Source organism: Acomys russatus, chromosome 24 (genome assembly GCF_903995435.1).
Source record: "Acomys russatus chromosome 24, mAcoRus1.1, whole genome shotgun sequence".
Lineage (NCBI taxonomy): Eukaryota > Metazoa > Chordata > Mammalia > Rodentia > Muridae > Acomys > Acomys russatus.
The window spans coordinates 17,478,935-17,495,681 of record NC_067160.1 but is presented as its reverse complement, the minus strand read 5'-3'; the positions used below and the strand labels follow the sequence as shown (position 1 = coordinate 17,495,681).

The following is a 16,747-nucleotide window of genomic DNA, read 5'->3' as shown; positions in this document are numbered from 1 at the left end:
AGCCAGAACCTGGAAAAAAACCAGATGTCCCTCAACTGAAGAATGGATGAAGAAACTGTGGTACATTTACCCAGTGGAATACTACTCAGCGATTAAAAACAAGGAAATCATGCAATTTGCAGGCAAATGGATGAACTAGGAAAGATCATCGTGAGTAAAGAGAGGGGACAGGTGAGGATAGGGAGTCGGGAGAGAAATAAGGATGGGGATCAGATGTGAGGAAAGCAGAGGCTGAAGCCCAGAGGGTTTAGAGAGAGGAGAGAAACCAAGGGCAATGCCATCTCTGAGACAAACTGGAGACCTATAACAGGGTAAGCTCCTGGGAGGATATAGGGGTGACTCTAGCTAAGACTCCTAATAATGAGGGTCATGGAGACTAAAGACATTACCTCCCAGCCAGCCAGAACTTCTAGTGGAGGGAAGGGAACAACAACCCACCCACAAAAACTTTCACTCAAAATTTACCCTGCCTACAAGATATGCAGGAATAAAGATAGAGCAGAGATTGAGGGAATGTCCAACCCAATGACTGGCCCAACCTAAAGGTCTTTTTTGTTTGTTTGTTTGCTGCCAATGTATGAGCAGTACTAACCAAAGTTAAACCTGTCTAAATGGTGCTGAATTGCAGCAGGAACTATAACTCAGAGACAAATAGTTCATTTTATGACAATACACCTTGTGGTTTTTAAATATTTGCTGTAGCAAAATGTACTGAAAAAATTCTGCCCCTGTTGCATTCTAAAACAACCGAGGCTTACTTAAAAGCCAGGGAAAGTTTAAATAAACCAGAACGAGAATATTTTGGAGAGAGTTGAAAGTATTTAATTACAAGAACTAATGTCTAAACAGGGCAACAGTTACAGAGTTTTGAGACTGGTTACATTAGGGAAAGAAAACACACCCACACAGTCATTAAGAGTAACGAAATCCATCCATTTGCCTGCAAATTTCAAGATTTCCTTGTCTTTAATAGCTGATTAGTATTCCATAGTGTAAATGTACCACATTTTCTTCCTTCTTCAACTGAGGGACATCCAGGCTGTTTACAGATTCTGGCTATTACAAATAAAGCTGCTTTGAACATAGTTGAGTAAATGTCCTTGTTGTGTGGTGGAGCATCTTTCATGTGAATGGAATAGCTGAGTCTTGAGGTAGGGCTATTCCCAATTTTCTGAGAAAGCACCAGATAGATTTCCAAAGTGGTTATACAAGTTTGCAGTCCCATCACCAATGGAGGAGTGTTACTCTTTCTCCACATCCTGGCCAACATGTGCTGTGACTTGAATTTTTGATCTTAGCCATTCTGATGGGTGTAAGATGGAATCTCTGAGTTGTTTTGATTTTTATTTCTCTGACGACTAAGGATGTGGAGCATTTCTCAGCCATTCGATATCCCTCTGTTGAGAATTCTCTTTTTGCTCTGAACCCCATTTCCTAATTGGGTTATTTGGTTTGGTGGTGTTTAATTTCTTGAGTTCTTTATATATTTTGGATATTAGCTCTTTGTCAGATATAGAGTTGCCTGAGTGAGTTAACCCAGATCCAGAAAGACACACATGGTATACACTCACTTATAATTGCATATTAGCCCAACATGGATGTCCTCTGAGAGTCTTCACTCAGCGTGGGATCAGGACAGATGCTGGGGCTCACATTTGGACTCCAGGTGAGAGTGATAGGAAGAATGGGGAGATAGAAGGACCCAGAGTGTCCAGGAACGCCACAAGGAGACCATCAAGGCTGGCAGATCTAGGGAACCTGCACAAACTGTTGCACTAACCAAGGACAATGCACGCAGTAAACCTAGACCCCCCCCCCATTCAGATCTAGCCACTAGATGTCTCATTCTCCATGGTGTGGGAAGAGCAGGGACTGCCTCTGACATGAACTCTGGTGCCCCCTATTTGACCACTTCCCCTTGGTGGGGAGGCCTGGTGGCACTCAGAGGAAGGAGAAGCAGGTTATCAGGATGAGACATGATAGGCTGTGATCATATGGTGGCGGAGGAGGTCTCCTTCTCTCACAAACCTAGGGTAGGGAAATAGGGTGAGAGGGGGGGAAGGGGGAACAGGAAGATATAAGTAAGGTGATAACAATTGGGATGTAATCTGAATAAATTATTTTTAAAAAATGTTTTTAAAGAGTAAGGAAATCATTAACACAAGCCAGTCATGCTGGGGAGAATGGAGTACTGAAGTTGTCTCCAAGGCAACAGGGGAAGGAGGGATGTAGTGAGAATTCTGGAATTTTGGTTTCTTTCAAAATGTGCTTTGGTTTTAATCCTAGGTGTGGGGCTGTGGGACTGCTTCACACTGTCCTCAGAAGCTGACCATGATTTGCCTCGTGCTCTAGCAGAAGCATGGCCTTGCCAACTGCAGATAATGTCTGCGATTGTGTGATGTTTGGAATTCTGGGAACTTTTCAAAGGGTATATAAATGTGAGTCACCTAAGAAGTGGAGATGGTGGCTGTTGGTCATTTGGGGAGGTTTGTCGCAGTTTGCTAGTAGTCATGCTCAAATAAGAAAGAAATTAGATTCGGAGATGTCTATCTCCCTCTCTCCCCTCTATCCTTCTTTTTCTTCTATCTAGTGATAGGGGATGAAACCAAGGGGATAAAGGGTGGGAAAAAGAAGAATTCACAAAATAGCAAAGGCCAGCCACAGAGGGATCCTGGGAAGAGGCGCATGAGAGTATAGGGCATGCTAGTGAGCTTCCTGCTGTACTTTATATGCTTGGGCCAGGGCTTCCACTGATAATCTGCCAAAAGCTGTGGACTTCTTTGAAAAACTGTGCATAAGGACAGACATTTTGCATGTGATTTGGGGAAGTTCGGTGATCTCTAAGTAAATTACAGATGAAGGGCTGTCTGGTGACTGAAAAGATTTGGCCAAGATTGGTCCCACATACGAAGAAATCACATACCAAGAAAGATCTTTCTTTCCGCACAAAAATGCTTTTCCGGTATAGCAGGATTCTAGTTGTTGGAAGCATTGAGGTATCAAACAGAGAAGTATCCTGCAGCAAGAAGAGAGTGGAAAGACCCTGAAGGGAACGGTGCTTGGCTGTGTGCTTTGAGTACCCTTTGCCTTTTGTAGGAGAGTTTTGTGTTGGTACGTATGTGCGTGGGTGTGCATGCCACAGTGAGGGGAGTCCCCTCTCTCCTTCTGCCCTGTGTGTTCCTGAACTTGAATTTAGGTTGCCAGGCTTGGCAGCAAGTGTTCACAGCTGTTGAGCTATCTCAAGGCCTTGGCTTGATTTTTTTTTTTTAATTCAGTATTGGACAAATCATGTTTGTTGTGGCTATCTTAAAGATGTCTTTGCACTCTGGACAGAAAGTGTGAAGATAAGGACTGATTTGAAGACCCAGATAATGCCAGATGTGAGAGGGTACACCTGTAACCCTAGAATTGGAGATTGAAGGTCAACCTAGATCACATAATGGCTCTGTCTCAAATGACAACAATAGCGATAAACTTAGGTAATTAAATCTCACAATCAGTGTGAAAAAGGGGTGAGACAGAGGGGAGAGTAACCTGGGGAGAAAGAGTAATTGAGAAACACAAAGACAGGAAAGGAAATGAGGAACAAGAATAGGATGGGGACAGGCACAGAGGGAACACCATGTAAAGACACATGGAGACGGTGGCAGTCATCCTCAGGGCAAGGAGGGCCCACAGATGTCATATTGACATCTTCATCATAGACTTCTATATTCCATAATTAAGAGAAAATAAATGTATCCTATATTAGCCACCTAGTCTGATGCTCTGATGCGAGCCTTAGCAAAGGAATATGGTGCCCTAGAAAGAATGTCTGAGAATGATGAGGATCTGGTCAGATAAGGAAGTGCTGAGAAAGTGAGCTGAGCTAAAACACGAAAACTTAGCAAGCTATGATGGAATAAGAAGACTTAGCAGATTGTATTAAAGGGAAAAGGACATTGAGATACTTTTGCTTCGGTTAATTATCTTATAATCTACAGAACTGGAGCCCTCAGAGACAATCTGTTGAAATTAACTACCTAAGATGAAAGGCCCATGTGCATTCAACTTCATCACAGTCCATAGACTCCAAAATGTTGAATGAGCACGGAGTTTAATTTTTAATTGTAAGACAAAATGCATTTGATATAATTTACACCCTGATTTAAGGACAAAAGACATTTCTGAAGAAAATGAATATCATGAATTATGTAGCTCAAACACTTCTTAGAAAAAGAATAAAGGGAAGTTATGTCCTTCCTCATGGCTCATTAAAGAAATTATGGAAATTAAAGAATATGAATATGCAAAACAAAAAAGCCTGGAATCATAGACTTTCATTGGTCAAGGGAAATGCCGCATATGGATTGTTTGAGCTCAGTCTTTCTAAGCCTGGATTCTACATTGGAATCACTTGGAGTATTCTTATATGAGCAATGCCCAGATCCCACCACCAAGAATTCAGTAGGTCAAAGATAAGACAAGGTCATTGCACAAGATAGTTTTAGGTGTCTAACTGCCAGTTAAGAACAAATCTACTAAATCCATGTATATTAGAAACAGGCCAATTTATCCTCTTATCAAAAGAAGTATGCTCTCTGTAAAGTGCGCCCAAATATTTTAATGACCAATCAATCAATTTTTCCCCCAGGAAGCAACAGAGGACAGCGAAGCACCCATAGGAACTGCATGCCTAGAACACTAATGCTGTAGAATAGTGGTTCCCAACCTGTGGGGCATGACCCCCTGGGGGTTGTATATCAGCTATTTACATTATAGTTCATAACAACAGGAAAATTACAGATATGGGGTAGCAGTGAAGTCATTTTACGATGGGGGGAGGTGGAGGAAACGCTACAACATAAGGAACTCTATGAAAGGGTCGCGACATTGGCAAGGTTGAGACCCGCTGCTATAGGATGACGGGACAACTCCAGAAGAGCTTCATGGTGGTGGCTATAGCCAATGAAGACAGTAACTAGTACCAAAGACAGCTGTCCAAATGGCGGATGACAAGAGCATTACCAGCTGCATCTTTGGCATCTGGAGGGCTTTGACGCCTCATCAGCCCTCGTAGCCCAAGCAGCATCTCTTAGGTCTCCATGATGCACCCTCTCCATCCCAAGCAACGTGTTTGTTTGGGTGCTGCCCAATTACTTCTAATGAACAGTTTCAACAAATCAAATGGTTGAAAATTCCTGACCGGTGGGAAGCCCTTTGTAGTTGATTTCTATTTTTGTCACAAGTGCAGTTTCCAAACCTCTTCACTGTATTCTCCAGTCAGTTAAAAACAATACAGAGCCCTGGAGATGGCTTTTTCCATGGCAGTAAAGATGCTTGCCCCACAAGCCTGTTGACCTGGGCTCACTCCCTGGAGCCACACCCCCATGCAAAGTGAGAACTGACTCCTGAAAGTTGTCCTCTGACCTCTGCCACTACACTGTGTTATGTTGTGCACCCAGTGACACACAGGCATGCACACATCATCATAATAAAAATGACAACAGCAACAGTAGTTTAGTCCTAACACATTTCTATTACCCAAGTAAGTCAAAGAAGTCTGCTTTTATTCCCTCACAGTAACCAACACATTTGCACCCTGAGTTCATGTGCTCCCTGTATCCTCTTCTGTTCCATGTATATACTGAAATTCTTTAATAGTGAGGATTTATCCAGTCATGTGTTTTTAAAACCTATGATCAGAAGTTAATCTGTCGAGTCAAATAAAATTTTCAAATAAAAAAATTCACTCTATCATTCTCCTGAAAGACCAAGTAGAGCAGTCCAAAAGCCACAGACTATCTGAAATTAAAATGCACAGCTTTGAGGCTGATTTGACTTGGAATAATTATCCGTGTAGTCTGCTAGCCAAGCACAGTGATTGTTAATGTCTCCCCTTGGGGGAAATGAGCTGTGTGAAAATTTTCGAGCAAACGTGATCCAACTGTTCATTCAGAGGGAGGATGCAGAAGAAACCTTCTTCTCCTTCCTTACCAGGAAACTGGGACAGAGGGGAAGGCATCCTATTGGGACTCTAAATGAGAGATGCATGGGAGAACAGCAAAATAAAAGGATCCAGAGGGTCCTAGAAATCTACAAGTAGAACAATATGATAGGCAGATTTGGGCCCAGGGGTCCCGCTCAAACTAAGGCACCAGCCAAGGACAATACAGGAGGTAAACTTTAAACCCCTTCCCAGATCTAGCCAATGGTCAGAATATTCTCCACAGTTGAGTGGAGAGTGTGATACGACTTTCTCACATACTCTGGTGCCTCACATTTGACCATGTCCCCTGGACGGGGAGACCTGGTGGCACTCAGAGGAAGGACAGCAAGTAGCCAAGAAGAGACTTGATACCCTATGAGAATATATAGGGGGACGTAATCCCCCTCAGGAACAGTCATAGGGGAGGGGAATAATGGGAAAATGGGGGGGGGAGGAATGGGAGGATACAAGGGATGGGATAAACATTGAGATGTAACAAGAATAAATTAATAAAAAAAAATAATAAAAAAAAAAAAAAGAAAAAAAAAAGTATTCATACCTCTATCACAGCATTCACAATACCACAGTTAATTCTTTAAATATCTGGCTGCTCAGACTGTATGTCCTACTAGCCAAGGATTTAATGTATTCCATAATGGTATAGCCAAATACGTGATAAGTAGGGGATGAATCAATGGATAACCTGGGAGGTGGTTGAAATAGGCTTTTGCTCTATCCTAGAACTTCCTAGCATCTATATCGTGAAATGTTTGTCACAGCATATGGGCTGGGAGAGAGAGTTCCTACAGTGAATTCTATGTTTAACCAAAAAAGTGACTGGTGCTTTGCTTTCCGATATAGTCTAGTATTTAACCTGAGTGACTTACTGCTAGAAGAAAAGGTATGTCCCACATCTAAGTGAAATGGTTAAAATAAAACAGTATTGGACCGGCCTCCATTCTGGTAGTAAGAGAGGCCTGATGGCACGTTATTTTTTGTCAAGATTCACATCCCCCTTTAGTGTCTTTGTGGATTGGATTCTCCATTGTTTGGCGAAGATTCTCACGGCAGTGGCCACAGTATGCATAGTCTGCTTTCTGCATACACACAGCAGTTGCTTGTAAGTCAATCAATAAACCACAGGCAGAGTAATGATAGCCCGTCGGCTTCAGGAAAATAAATTGATTCAGGATCCAGAATAAGTACCTTAATTTTCTTGTCAATGGAAAACAATATATGAAGAATGAATAAGATTGTGTTAGATTTGGGTGTAACTGCCAGTGCTCTTATTTATGCTTGAATGTATTGATTTGCAGAATTCAATCAGCTTGAAAATCTGGAGAAGAGCGTGTGTGTGTGTGTGTGTGTGTGTGTGTGTGTGTGTGTGTGTGTGTGTGTAATATACAAATCATTTTCATTAAAGAAAGTTTGGTAGAATTACATAAAGCTATGGCTGATTATACACATTCTAAGTTTGCAATAATCAGAACTTCTCATGGGCCTGTTATATCAGAATGGAATTGTCAGGAGAAGTCCCATTCTCTATATTTGACCTGGTAATTTAAACTCTAACCATTATTATCTATATTACAAATGGTCAAGAGTGGGCTATTCCAGGGAGCAAGAGGAAAAAACAGCTATTTCTAATGGGTTCTTCTTCTTCTTCTTCTTCTTCTTCTTCTTCTTCTTCTTCTTCTTCTTCTTTTCTTCTTCTTCTTCTTTCTTCTTCTTCTTCTTTGTCCTTCTTCTTCTCCTTGAGATGGTGAATTTGAGTCTCAGTTTTCCTCATTTTTATCTACTTCTATGCAGTACATATAACCTATGTCCAATAAGGTGGCTTCTTCTTCCTCCTCTTCCTCCTTCTCTTCTTCTTTTTGTAATTTTCATGGCAAATATGCCATGCTAGTGTCTCATTCCTGATCCTGATAATTAACCACATTTTTGAACAAATGGTGCCCGTTACAGGAAGTCCATCTGGCCATGCAATGGCCTCATCATGTGCCTGATATGTCATGGTGACAGCTGCCCTAAGCTGCACTGTCAGCTGGATGGATAAGTCTTCTATCACTCTGCACAGGTCAGCTTGTTCCAACTTCTGTAGCACTGGCACAACAGCATTGAATATATGAGGTCATTTCTAAACATTAATTTTAATACATTTTCAGTTGTTTAATGAAATGTGCTTAGTCTATTCTTTCACAGCCCAAGTAGCAGAATGAGTAGAAAATGAATATTCTGCTTTAGGAAAACGCCCTAATTAGCTCACAGCTATTACCACTTTTATAATTGAGTTGGAAATGTTTATCTGATTAATGACTTGCTAAATACGCCTTTGGGATTCTGAGATTCAATTATTATTTTTGTACCTCATAAACAAGTCATCTAAAATTGCATAAGGAAACGTTTTTGCATGCACATTTTCATGCCTTAAGATTAACTTAAAATTTTAAGGATCATCGTTGCTTTTGAATGCATCAATTTATTTAGTAAAATTATGCTTCCCACTTTGAACACCCAATGCTTTTAAGATCAGTAAGATATATTCTAGCTGTTAAAGTCGATGCAGTCTTTTTAATTAAAACATTCTAGAGGCAAAATTAAATTTGAATGTTAAACTTACTGCTAACAGATTTCTTAATGTGTAGCAGCATATAGAACTTTATGATAACTCTCTATTTGTAGAAATTGGGTTTTTTCTTCTGTTCTTTTTTTGAAATTCTTTATAATTAATGCAATCTCAAATACCACTTTAGTCATAAATTGTACAGTTTTGATTAGAAGCAGAAACATGCAAAAATCTCATAAAATATTAAAATATGAGTAACTTTAAAGAGAAAAATAAAGCTGCATTGAGTGCCAGGAATCCTCAAATATTATGTTGTTGACAAGCTGATCAAAATTTAGCTATAGAAACAAAATGTGTCAATGTTTTTTTTAATATGGTATATAACCATACTCATATATAAAATTTCTTTTAAAATAATAAATTGAAAATACATTCTACTTCTTAAGAGTACTGAATAATCTAAGAAATATGTCCATGTGGGTCATTTTCCTGTCCAACTAACAATCCTATTTTTATTTTAATTTTTTTTCTTTTTGATATTTGTAATGTCAGTATTTTCTTCATTTATAAAAATTTAGTGAGTGGGGGGCTGAAGAGATGACTCAGTGGTTAAAAACATTTATTTTATCTTGCAATGGACTGAGGGTCCTGAGACCCTCTCCAGAGTCTACATCATGGCTCACAACCATCCATTGCAGCAGTTCTGGGGATCTGATGCACTCTTCAGGCCTCTAAGAACACTAGGTACACACAGACAGACAGATAGACAGACAGACAGACAGACAGACAGACAGACACACACACACACACACACACACACACACACACACCATGCTTATACACACATGCAGGCAAAAACACTCATACACATAAATAAATTAAAAGAGAATGCAGTGAGCATCTACACTTTACCTTGGCATTCTCAAATCCTTCTTAGTTCTTCCATTTGGATGAACACCTGCCTACCTCTTTTTTGACGGACTCATTTCTTTTTAATCTTTGGTCTTGCTATAATTAAATTTCGGTCTGAGTCAACAATAAACCACTGGAGGATTCCTGGCACTGGATACAGCTGTTTTTAAAAAGATTGTTTGGATTTTCTATTTTACAAAGTCTTTTTTTTTTTTTTGATACATTTCTGCATCTAATTGAATGTATCTAGTATATTTTCTTATTCCTTATTTTTCATATCTCATAAAATGATCAGAACCACCTAGAGTGTGTGAGACTACACACCATTGGGTCATGGCTCAGTGGCATGCTCATGAGCTTCTTGCCTAAATGGAGACTGCCTCTCCAGTGTTCCCTTCCAACAAAGAGGGCAAAGAAGAAGCACCAAGGATAGGGTACAAAAATCTATATGGTTTATTCTTGTTTGTTATGGATGCTACTAAATTCCCTCATACTTGCATGTTCCTTGTTCCTTTCTTCTTATTCCAAAGTTAAGAGAATGTCTTTTTCTTTAAGAATAATATTTATAACAATTCTTTGCAAATTTCATGCAATGTATCTTAATACTAATCTTTCCACCAGCGTCTCCTAGATCCACCCCTACTTCTTCTTCTTCTTCTTCTTCTTCTTCTTCTTCTTCTTCTTCTTCTTCTTCTTCTTTTCTCTCTCTCTCTCTCTCTCTCTCTCTCTCTCTCTCTCTCTCTCTCTCTCATGTATATGTGTCTTTTTCTTTTCTTATATTTAACAAGAGAAAATTGTGTGGAGCCTGAATTACCACACATTGTTGATCAACCAGGTGTCACACTCTTTAAAAAACAAGCACACAACAAAAGACACCTAACTCTTTCACCATCAAATGTCATTAGCTCCTCTGTTGGAGCAGGACTTCATGTTACCCGCTTCCCCCTTAGGCTGGGACTTTGACTAACTTCCTTTCAAACTTTATTAAAATCTTAGGAGCTAGCACTGCAGAATGTGAAATCCCATGTGACAGCTTTTGAATCCTATGAAAGACATGAAAAGCATGTTGACGATGAAAGACTCTAGAACTGTTTTATGTCATACCTGGAAGATCCTATAAGGAGGGCCATCAGGCATCAGGAGCCACCCGCCTAGTTTTAAAGGTGTCTTGATTTCTTTGCTATTCACACTTGTATCCATTCTCCAATCACAGGCTGACCTGGTCCTTTCTTTGGAGGGCTTTCTGGTTGGGTCAAATCAGCATCTGCTTCTCCAGAATATTCATAGCAACACCTTCCCCTCATCAGGTCATTCTTGGAGTGACTGGTGGTAAATACGGTCTCTTGTGTTTAGTCGTGCTATTTCACCTTTGCTTTGTCTGCCACGTGGTGGTGTCATTAGTTTTCTGGTTTCAGAGGTAGATCTATTCAAGTCACTAACAAAAATGCTACCAAGGGAGCAGAGGCACTTCTCTCATGAGCCTCTGTGCATATGCTGACACAGTCTCTCTTGGTGATGTGAAAGGAAAACTGCATGGTGAGAGAAAGGCTTTCCTGAGGTGTAAGTGACGTGACGTTGATCTTCTAAACCATCATGTCAGACACCGTATTTCCATCTTCTATTGCAGGCACTTCATAAAGACCCTGCAACCCACAACCAAGAAAGTCTGTCTGAGTTGTCTAAGTTCTTATTGCATGGCTTAACTTCACCTAGTGGCTGCTTTGTATTGTTTAGTGTGCTGCCTGCAAAATGACTTGTCACTCAGTGCTGATTGAAATAACGGAATGAGTTAATGGCAAGACTGAAGTTATATATAAATAAATACAGGTTTATTGGGAGTGGCTCTCAGCAGCCATGTTGGGGGGGGTGGGGAGAAAGTGCATACAGAGAGAAGAGAGAGAGAAGGAGGAGAAGAGGAGAGATACAGAAAGAAGAAAGCAGAGGAGAGAGGAAAACCAGAATGTCTGGATTATATAATGAAGAGTCTCTGGGATGGGGGAAGTCCCGCCCCTGGGCTAGGGTAGAGGGCGGGGTATGCCAGCCACACCCTGCAGCAGGTTGGGACCCAAGATGCCTGTAACCAAACAAGTGCTACTGATTTTTGACTGATCCATCTTGGCCAATGCAGGTAGTTGAAAGACTGTGGGGCTAATCTGGTTTCAGGTTATGTCTGAAAACACTTTAGGAAATTGTTAGAACCCAGGTGGGTATCTAAAGGCTTCCCAAGTGCAGAGGAGAAGGGCTCAGGATGACACACTCAGTTTAGTATCTCTTTCCAATTCCTAGGGATGTTGGTAGCAGAGGCCTTTGAACACACACCAGGAATCCACATGACCAGCTTGAGTGTGTACCTAAAAAGACTAACGGCTTCCTCTTCCTATTTGCATTTGGCTTTCATCTGCTCCTCAGACTGCTTAGTATTGACCTGCTGTGGTCTGTGCCCATAGCTAAAAAGTGGTGTGCCAACCCAGACTGGATCCACATTGACAGCACACCTTTTGCTGGACTTATGAGAAACCTTGGGGTCCTCTTTGGCTTGGGTTTTGCCATCAACTCAGAAATGTTTCTTCTGAGCTGCCAGGGAGAACATGGTTACAAGCTGAGCTTCCGATTGCTCTGTGCTCTGACCTCACTGACCACGATGCAACTTTATCACTTCATCAAGATCCCGACTCACAAGGAACATTTATTTTTATCTGCTGTCCTTCTGTAAAAGTGCATCCATTCCACTGACCATGGTGGCTCTAATTCCCTATTGTGTACATGTGTTAATGAGACCCAGTGAGAAGAAGATTAAATAGAGCGGTACCTACAGTGCCCTATGGTCCAAGGATTACCTACTTCCTGCATTCCTCAATAGAACCGTAGAGCAGAGGTCATCACATAGTAGCCACAGGTCCCGCTCCATCCACAGACATAAATTTAATCTGCTTTCCAGGTGGCATTTAAAAATAACAGTATATGACCAGAAACAGTCACATCCATTTTCTTGATAAGCCTTACAATATAGCAACATAGAGTTGATGTAACCCGTTTAAAGACAGTTGACAGGGCCTGAATGCTGACTGTCCCCCGTAAGCAGAAAGATTTTCCTTTTTATCATAGTCTTTAGCACTCAACAGATCACCCAGGGTCTGATGCCTCTATCATTTTAAGGCCTGGTTGCTTCTGGCCCCTGTGGGCCTTTTAGAAGTGTCCCCAGTTAAAACCTATCTTCCCCGGGGCAGTACCATGGTTTACTTTGAGGAGTCAAGTCTTTCAAAATCCTCATGTATCAGATAAGGAAATAGAGGTTCGGTAGGAGCAAGTAACTTGCCTGTAATGAAGCTGTTTTGGAACCAGAATTAGAACCCCAGACTTCTGATACATACGTCTGTGGTGATGTTTTATTTCTTTATTTCTAAAGAGTTTTTAAAAAAGAATCAGTAAGAGCAAATGCATGTATTTAGACTCTATGGTAGCCATGTAGGACACCTGTCTTTTTCAGAAATGGCATTGAAATGCCACATTGACTTATGCCCAGAGCACAGGGTTTTTTTCAGGCCAGTAATGCCTGTGTATGTGACACAGAAGTATATCCAGGGCACACAAGCAGAGCACGCTCCTGTCTGGACCTGGACCTCTCAGCTGATGGTTTCTGCTTCACAGTCATGCTTGGCAGCGTTTCAACAAACTCTGCTGGAATCAACCCACCAGATTACTATTTACCAGAAAAGCCTCGTCTCATCACTGGGGGCATCCCCAGGTTTTATTTTGAGAAGTCAAGTCTTTCAAAATCAGGAAAGTTAAAATATTCTACCTCAGAAAAACTATTAAATACATGTGCATTGGTTTGTTGGACTAATCTCTCTTCTTTACCTTTAAAAAATTATTGTTTGGGGGATATTACTACTACACTGACAACTTCTTGGTAAGGTTCTTTTCCTTCCTCGTTTGAAATTCTAGACTTTCAGCTGATAACTATGACTTCCTGATCAAGCTCAAAGATTGCTTTCCAAGTGTATTTATAGAAAATGTACTGTTGCTTTCTATAAGACACTTTAACTACTGTTCTTTTTTTAAAAGGCACTTGATTCTTAAGCAAAAGCAAAACAGAAAAACCTGAGGGTTTTTTACGTCAGAATAAATCCATCCCCTATTGATTGGGGGATGAGAGTGAAAGAAGTAGCAGAGCATGGTTCTTGGTTATGTCTTCAGCGCTTCTTGCCACGGTCCTAAACCGTAGCTCTCAGCACATGGCATTTTGTCTGCCCAGTCACATCTTCTGCAAACGTAAGAGGTCTGCTTCCCTCTGAGCCTTTTTCAACGGTTCCCGTTTCCTGTAGAGTCAATAATGCTCACCTTGAATCCTTCTGAGCCTACGCTCACCTGGCCCTGAGGGGACTGGAGGGGCCATCAATAACCCAGAGTTTCTGCTGTTGGCCCAGCCCTACCCTACCACGCGTTCCCTGTAGGTTCCGGTAGAGGAGCTTCCTTCAGCGACTCTACACGGCTGTCTGTAAGATGACGTGTGATCCTCGGAAGGGAAACGGAATGAGGCATGGCTTATTTTCAATAATTAATCTCCAATGTCTCTACCCCGTCTACCATGAAGCCTCAGAAGGTCCCTCGTGAGGAGATTTTTCTTTCTATCTAGTTGAAGTCTCCTGGAGGAATCCATATGGAGGCAATTTGCTTTTGTGATTGAAATAGCTTAGGCAGCAAGAGAAACATCTCTGTACCGCCTTGGAGAAAAACGCCTGATTTTAATCAGGATGGGGAGGACTTCGGCTTTCGATTTATTCACAAGAAATAAGCAGAATTGAGCTTGTTTGACTTACGCTATCTATCTAGTCAAAGCGTCTATGCATCTGCGTATTCAAGAGAAAAATGCCGATATCGTGCAGTGCCAGGATGACACAGTCTAGACAGGTGGATCGGGAAGCTGTCCCAATCAACCACACATTTGAGAAGAAATGCAATGGAGTTTATTATTGCTCAAACTAGCCACCAAGAAGAACACGGAGTCACTTTCTTTTGGCAGCCCATTGATCGGCCTTCCCTTACATGGTAAAGTAGGTGCCATCTCTGTGTGCTTGTCCCTACAACAATTAACTTAAAAATGTCATAAGATGTCCTTGAAATCCAAGAGTATAGCTCTAAATGTTACAGATCCACATACGAAAGAATTCTTGGTTAAAAAAATCGTTTGAAAAAATTTAATTCATTTAAAACATTCAAACTACTTTCCCCCAGTAGTTTTTTAAACCAACTTTTTAGAGTGATAAAGGTATTTGCTGCTGTATTGACTATTAAACTCTAAAAATGCAGCTAATACAACTAAGGAAGGGTATTATAAATGTTAGTTAGCCTTAGTAAATTTAAATGTGTGTTTAGCAGCTACTGAGCTGGGTATTATAAGTCCAACCCCACAGTGCTTTTACTTAAAAACAAAACTTTTATTGTCTCCTGTCCCAAGAGCGGAGAGGGATGGTCTGTAGCAGGTTACTGTTGGGCCCTGCAGTGCTTTCCAGAGATAGTTCATCAGATGTGTCACCCCTTCTCCCAGAGTCCACCCCGTAGGCTCTGGCCACCTTGGTCTCCCTGAACTCAGCTTTGCTGCTCCAAATGGAGGAGTCTGGGTTCATCCTCCCTGTGCTGTGTCTTGGGAACTTGATGGCAACAAAACTGTGGGTTTCGTGCACAATCCACGGCCGTATTCATGATAACCACATAACTTTGGGCCATCCCGATCTGTTTTAGTTTAGCATAGATGTATGTCTGATGCTAGCGCTTCTGTGGTCATTCAGAAACTACTTACAAAAGCTTTCCAGGTGTCCGGTTGCCCTGAAGACCGCCCTCAACGATGGGATTGGTCTCCTTGTGAATAGCTTTTTTTTTTTTTCATGAATATCTGGATCTAATGTTGCCAAGGAACTAAAGAGACACCTTAACCTTTCTCTTGTCTTTAATGTGTGATCTGATGATGCCCCATGAGGTCAGAGGGTGCCATTTTGTTAAAGTCCTTGTCCTATTCCCATGAAAAGAGCACTAATGGTTAAAAGATGGAGAAGCAACTCCAGTGACAAACCCATGAGAAAAAGTCTAAGAATAAATGCCTCATTTGGGGCTCTGCAAAGGACAAATGCAGCTTACGTCAACTGTGAGGCTGGCTTCTGAAGAGTACTAATTACTGTCTTCGCGGTCCTTTGATGGAGATAGCGATAGGGATTTAAAGGAAACCACATCTCATTTCTTTAGGCAGCGCAGATGCGATTTCCCTAAAGTAGGGAGAAAACTCTAAGACCGAGGTATATAAGTTAGTATGAAGCAATTAATTCTGCTCCATCATCAATTTTTTAATTTCTTAGGATCTTTCCTTTTCCTCTGACATTTTGCCATGTGGTCTCTAAAGAGACTCCGTCTTCAGTTCAAAGACTGTGTTGCTTCCTCAGAGATGCTGCCAGCACAGGGCAGAGTGGCGAATAGGTGTGGCAGCTGGGGTCGTTCTGGATTAGGTTGTGGCACAACCAGGGGGTTACAGTGGCTTCCACGACCCATCACTTCATCATTTCCAGTGCTGGGCCAGCTGAGGCTGAACCCATCCTCATGGCTCAACTGGGTACCAGGAAGGAAGAGCAGGTGACACGAGTACCTGAGGACGAACCCAGCCTCCAGTGAAGGAACGAGCCTCTCATCCAGCTCTTACCTACCATAGCACACAACCACACTCTGACTTTCACTCTAACCCTGGCTTTCCAATGCCGGGCTTTGTTTTCTAAACAGTGCTGCCCAGGCTGCCTTCCATGAACACACATCCTGCTTTTATTGGATGGTGTTTTACCCACCACCACCTATAGCAAACACTGACATCTCTCTATTTAGCAGCAACTCCACATTAAAAATGAGCAGTGCGCTCTCTCTCTCTCTCTCTCTCTCTCTCTCTCTCTCTCTCTCTCTCTATATATATATATATATATATATATATATATATATATATATATATATATATATATATATATATATATCCTCATAATATTCCAAGCTCTGTCATTCGAAACTGTGGGCAGATGAGATAAGTGGAGCTGTCACTATCTTCCTATCTAAAGACTGGATTGACTTAACGAAGGAGAAGCGAGTATTCTCTCTGTCCTGAGGTGTTACTGTTCATCTTATTCTCTTAGCTTTAGGGTGTTCATGCCTTTCCCATCCTGGCCAGTCAGGAGGCTCAGTTACATTAGAATACAGTGGGTGGATGCCAGAAAATTCAAAGGCAATAGATGTACAAAGGACCTCATGGAGCTTCTCAGTTATGACCTTAG

The 16,747-nt window shown here is 41.4% G+C and overlaps 1 protein-coding gene across 1 annotated transcript; it reads left to right on the top strand.

The window, feature by feature from the left end:
• Positions 1-7,938: 7,938 nt before the first annotated feature.
• Positions 7,939-12,247, top strand: G6pc2 (glucose-6-phosphatase catalytic subunit 2). Its single transcript, XM_051166098.1, is given in 5 exon segments — positions 7,939-8,045; positions 10,660-10,775; positions 11,733-11,800; positions 11,803-12,135; positions 12,137-12,247. Coding segments are annotated over 5 exon segments (720 nt in total). The 5' UTR covers positions 7,939-7,953.
• Positions 12,248-16,747: the final 4,500 nt, after the last annotated feature.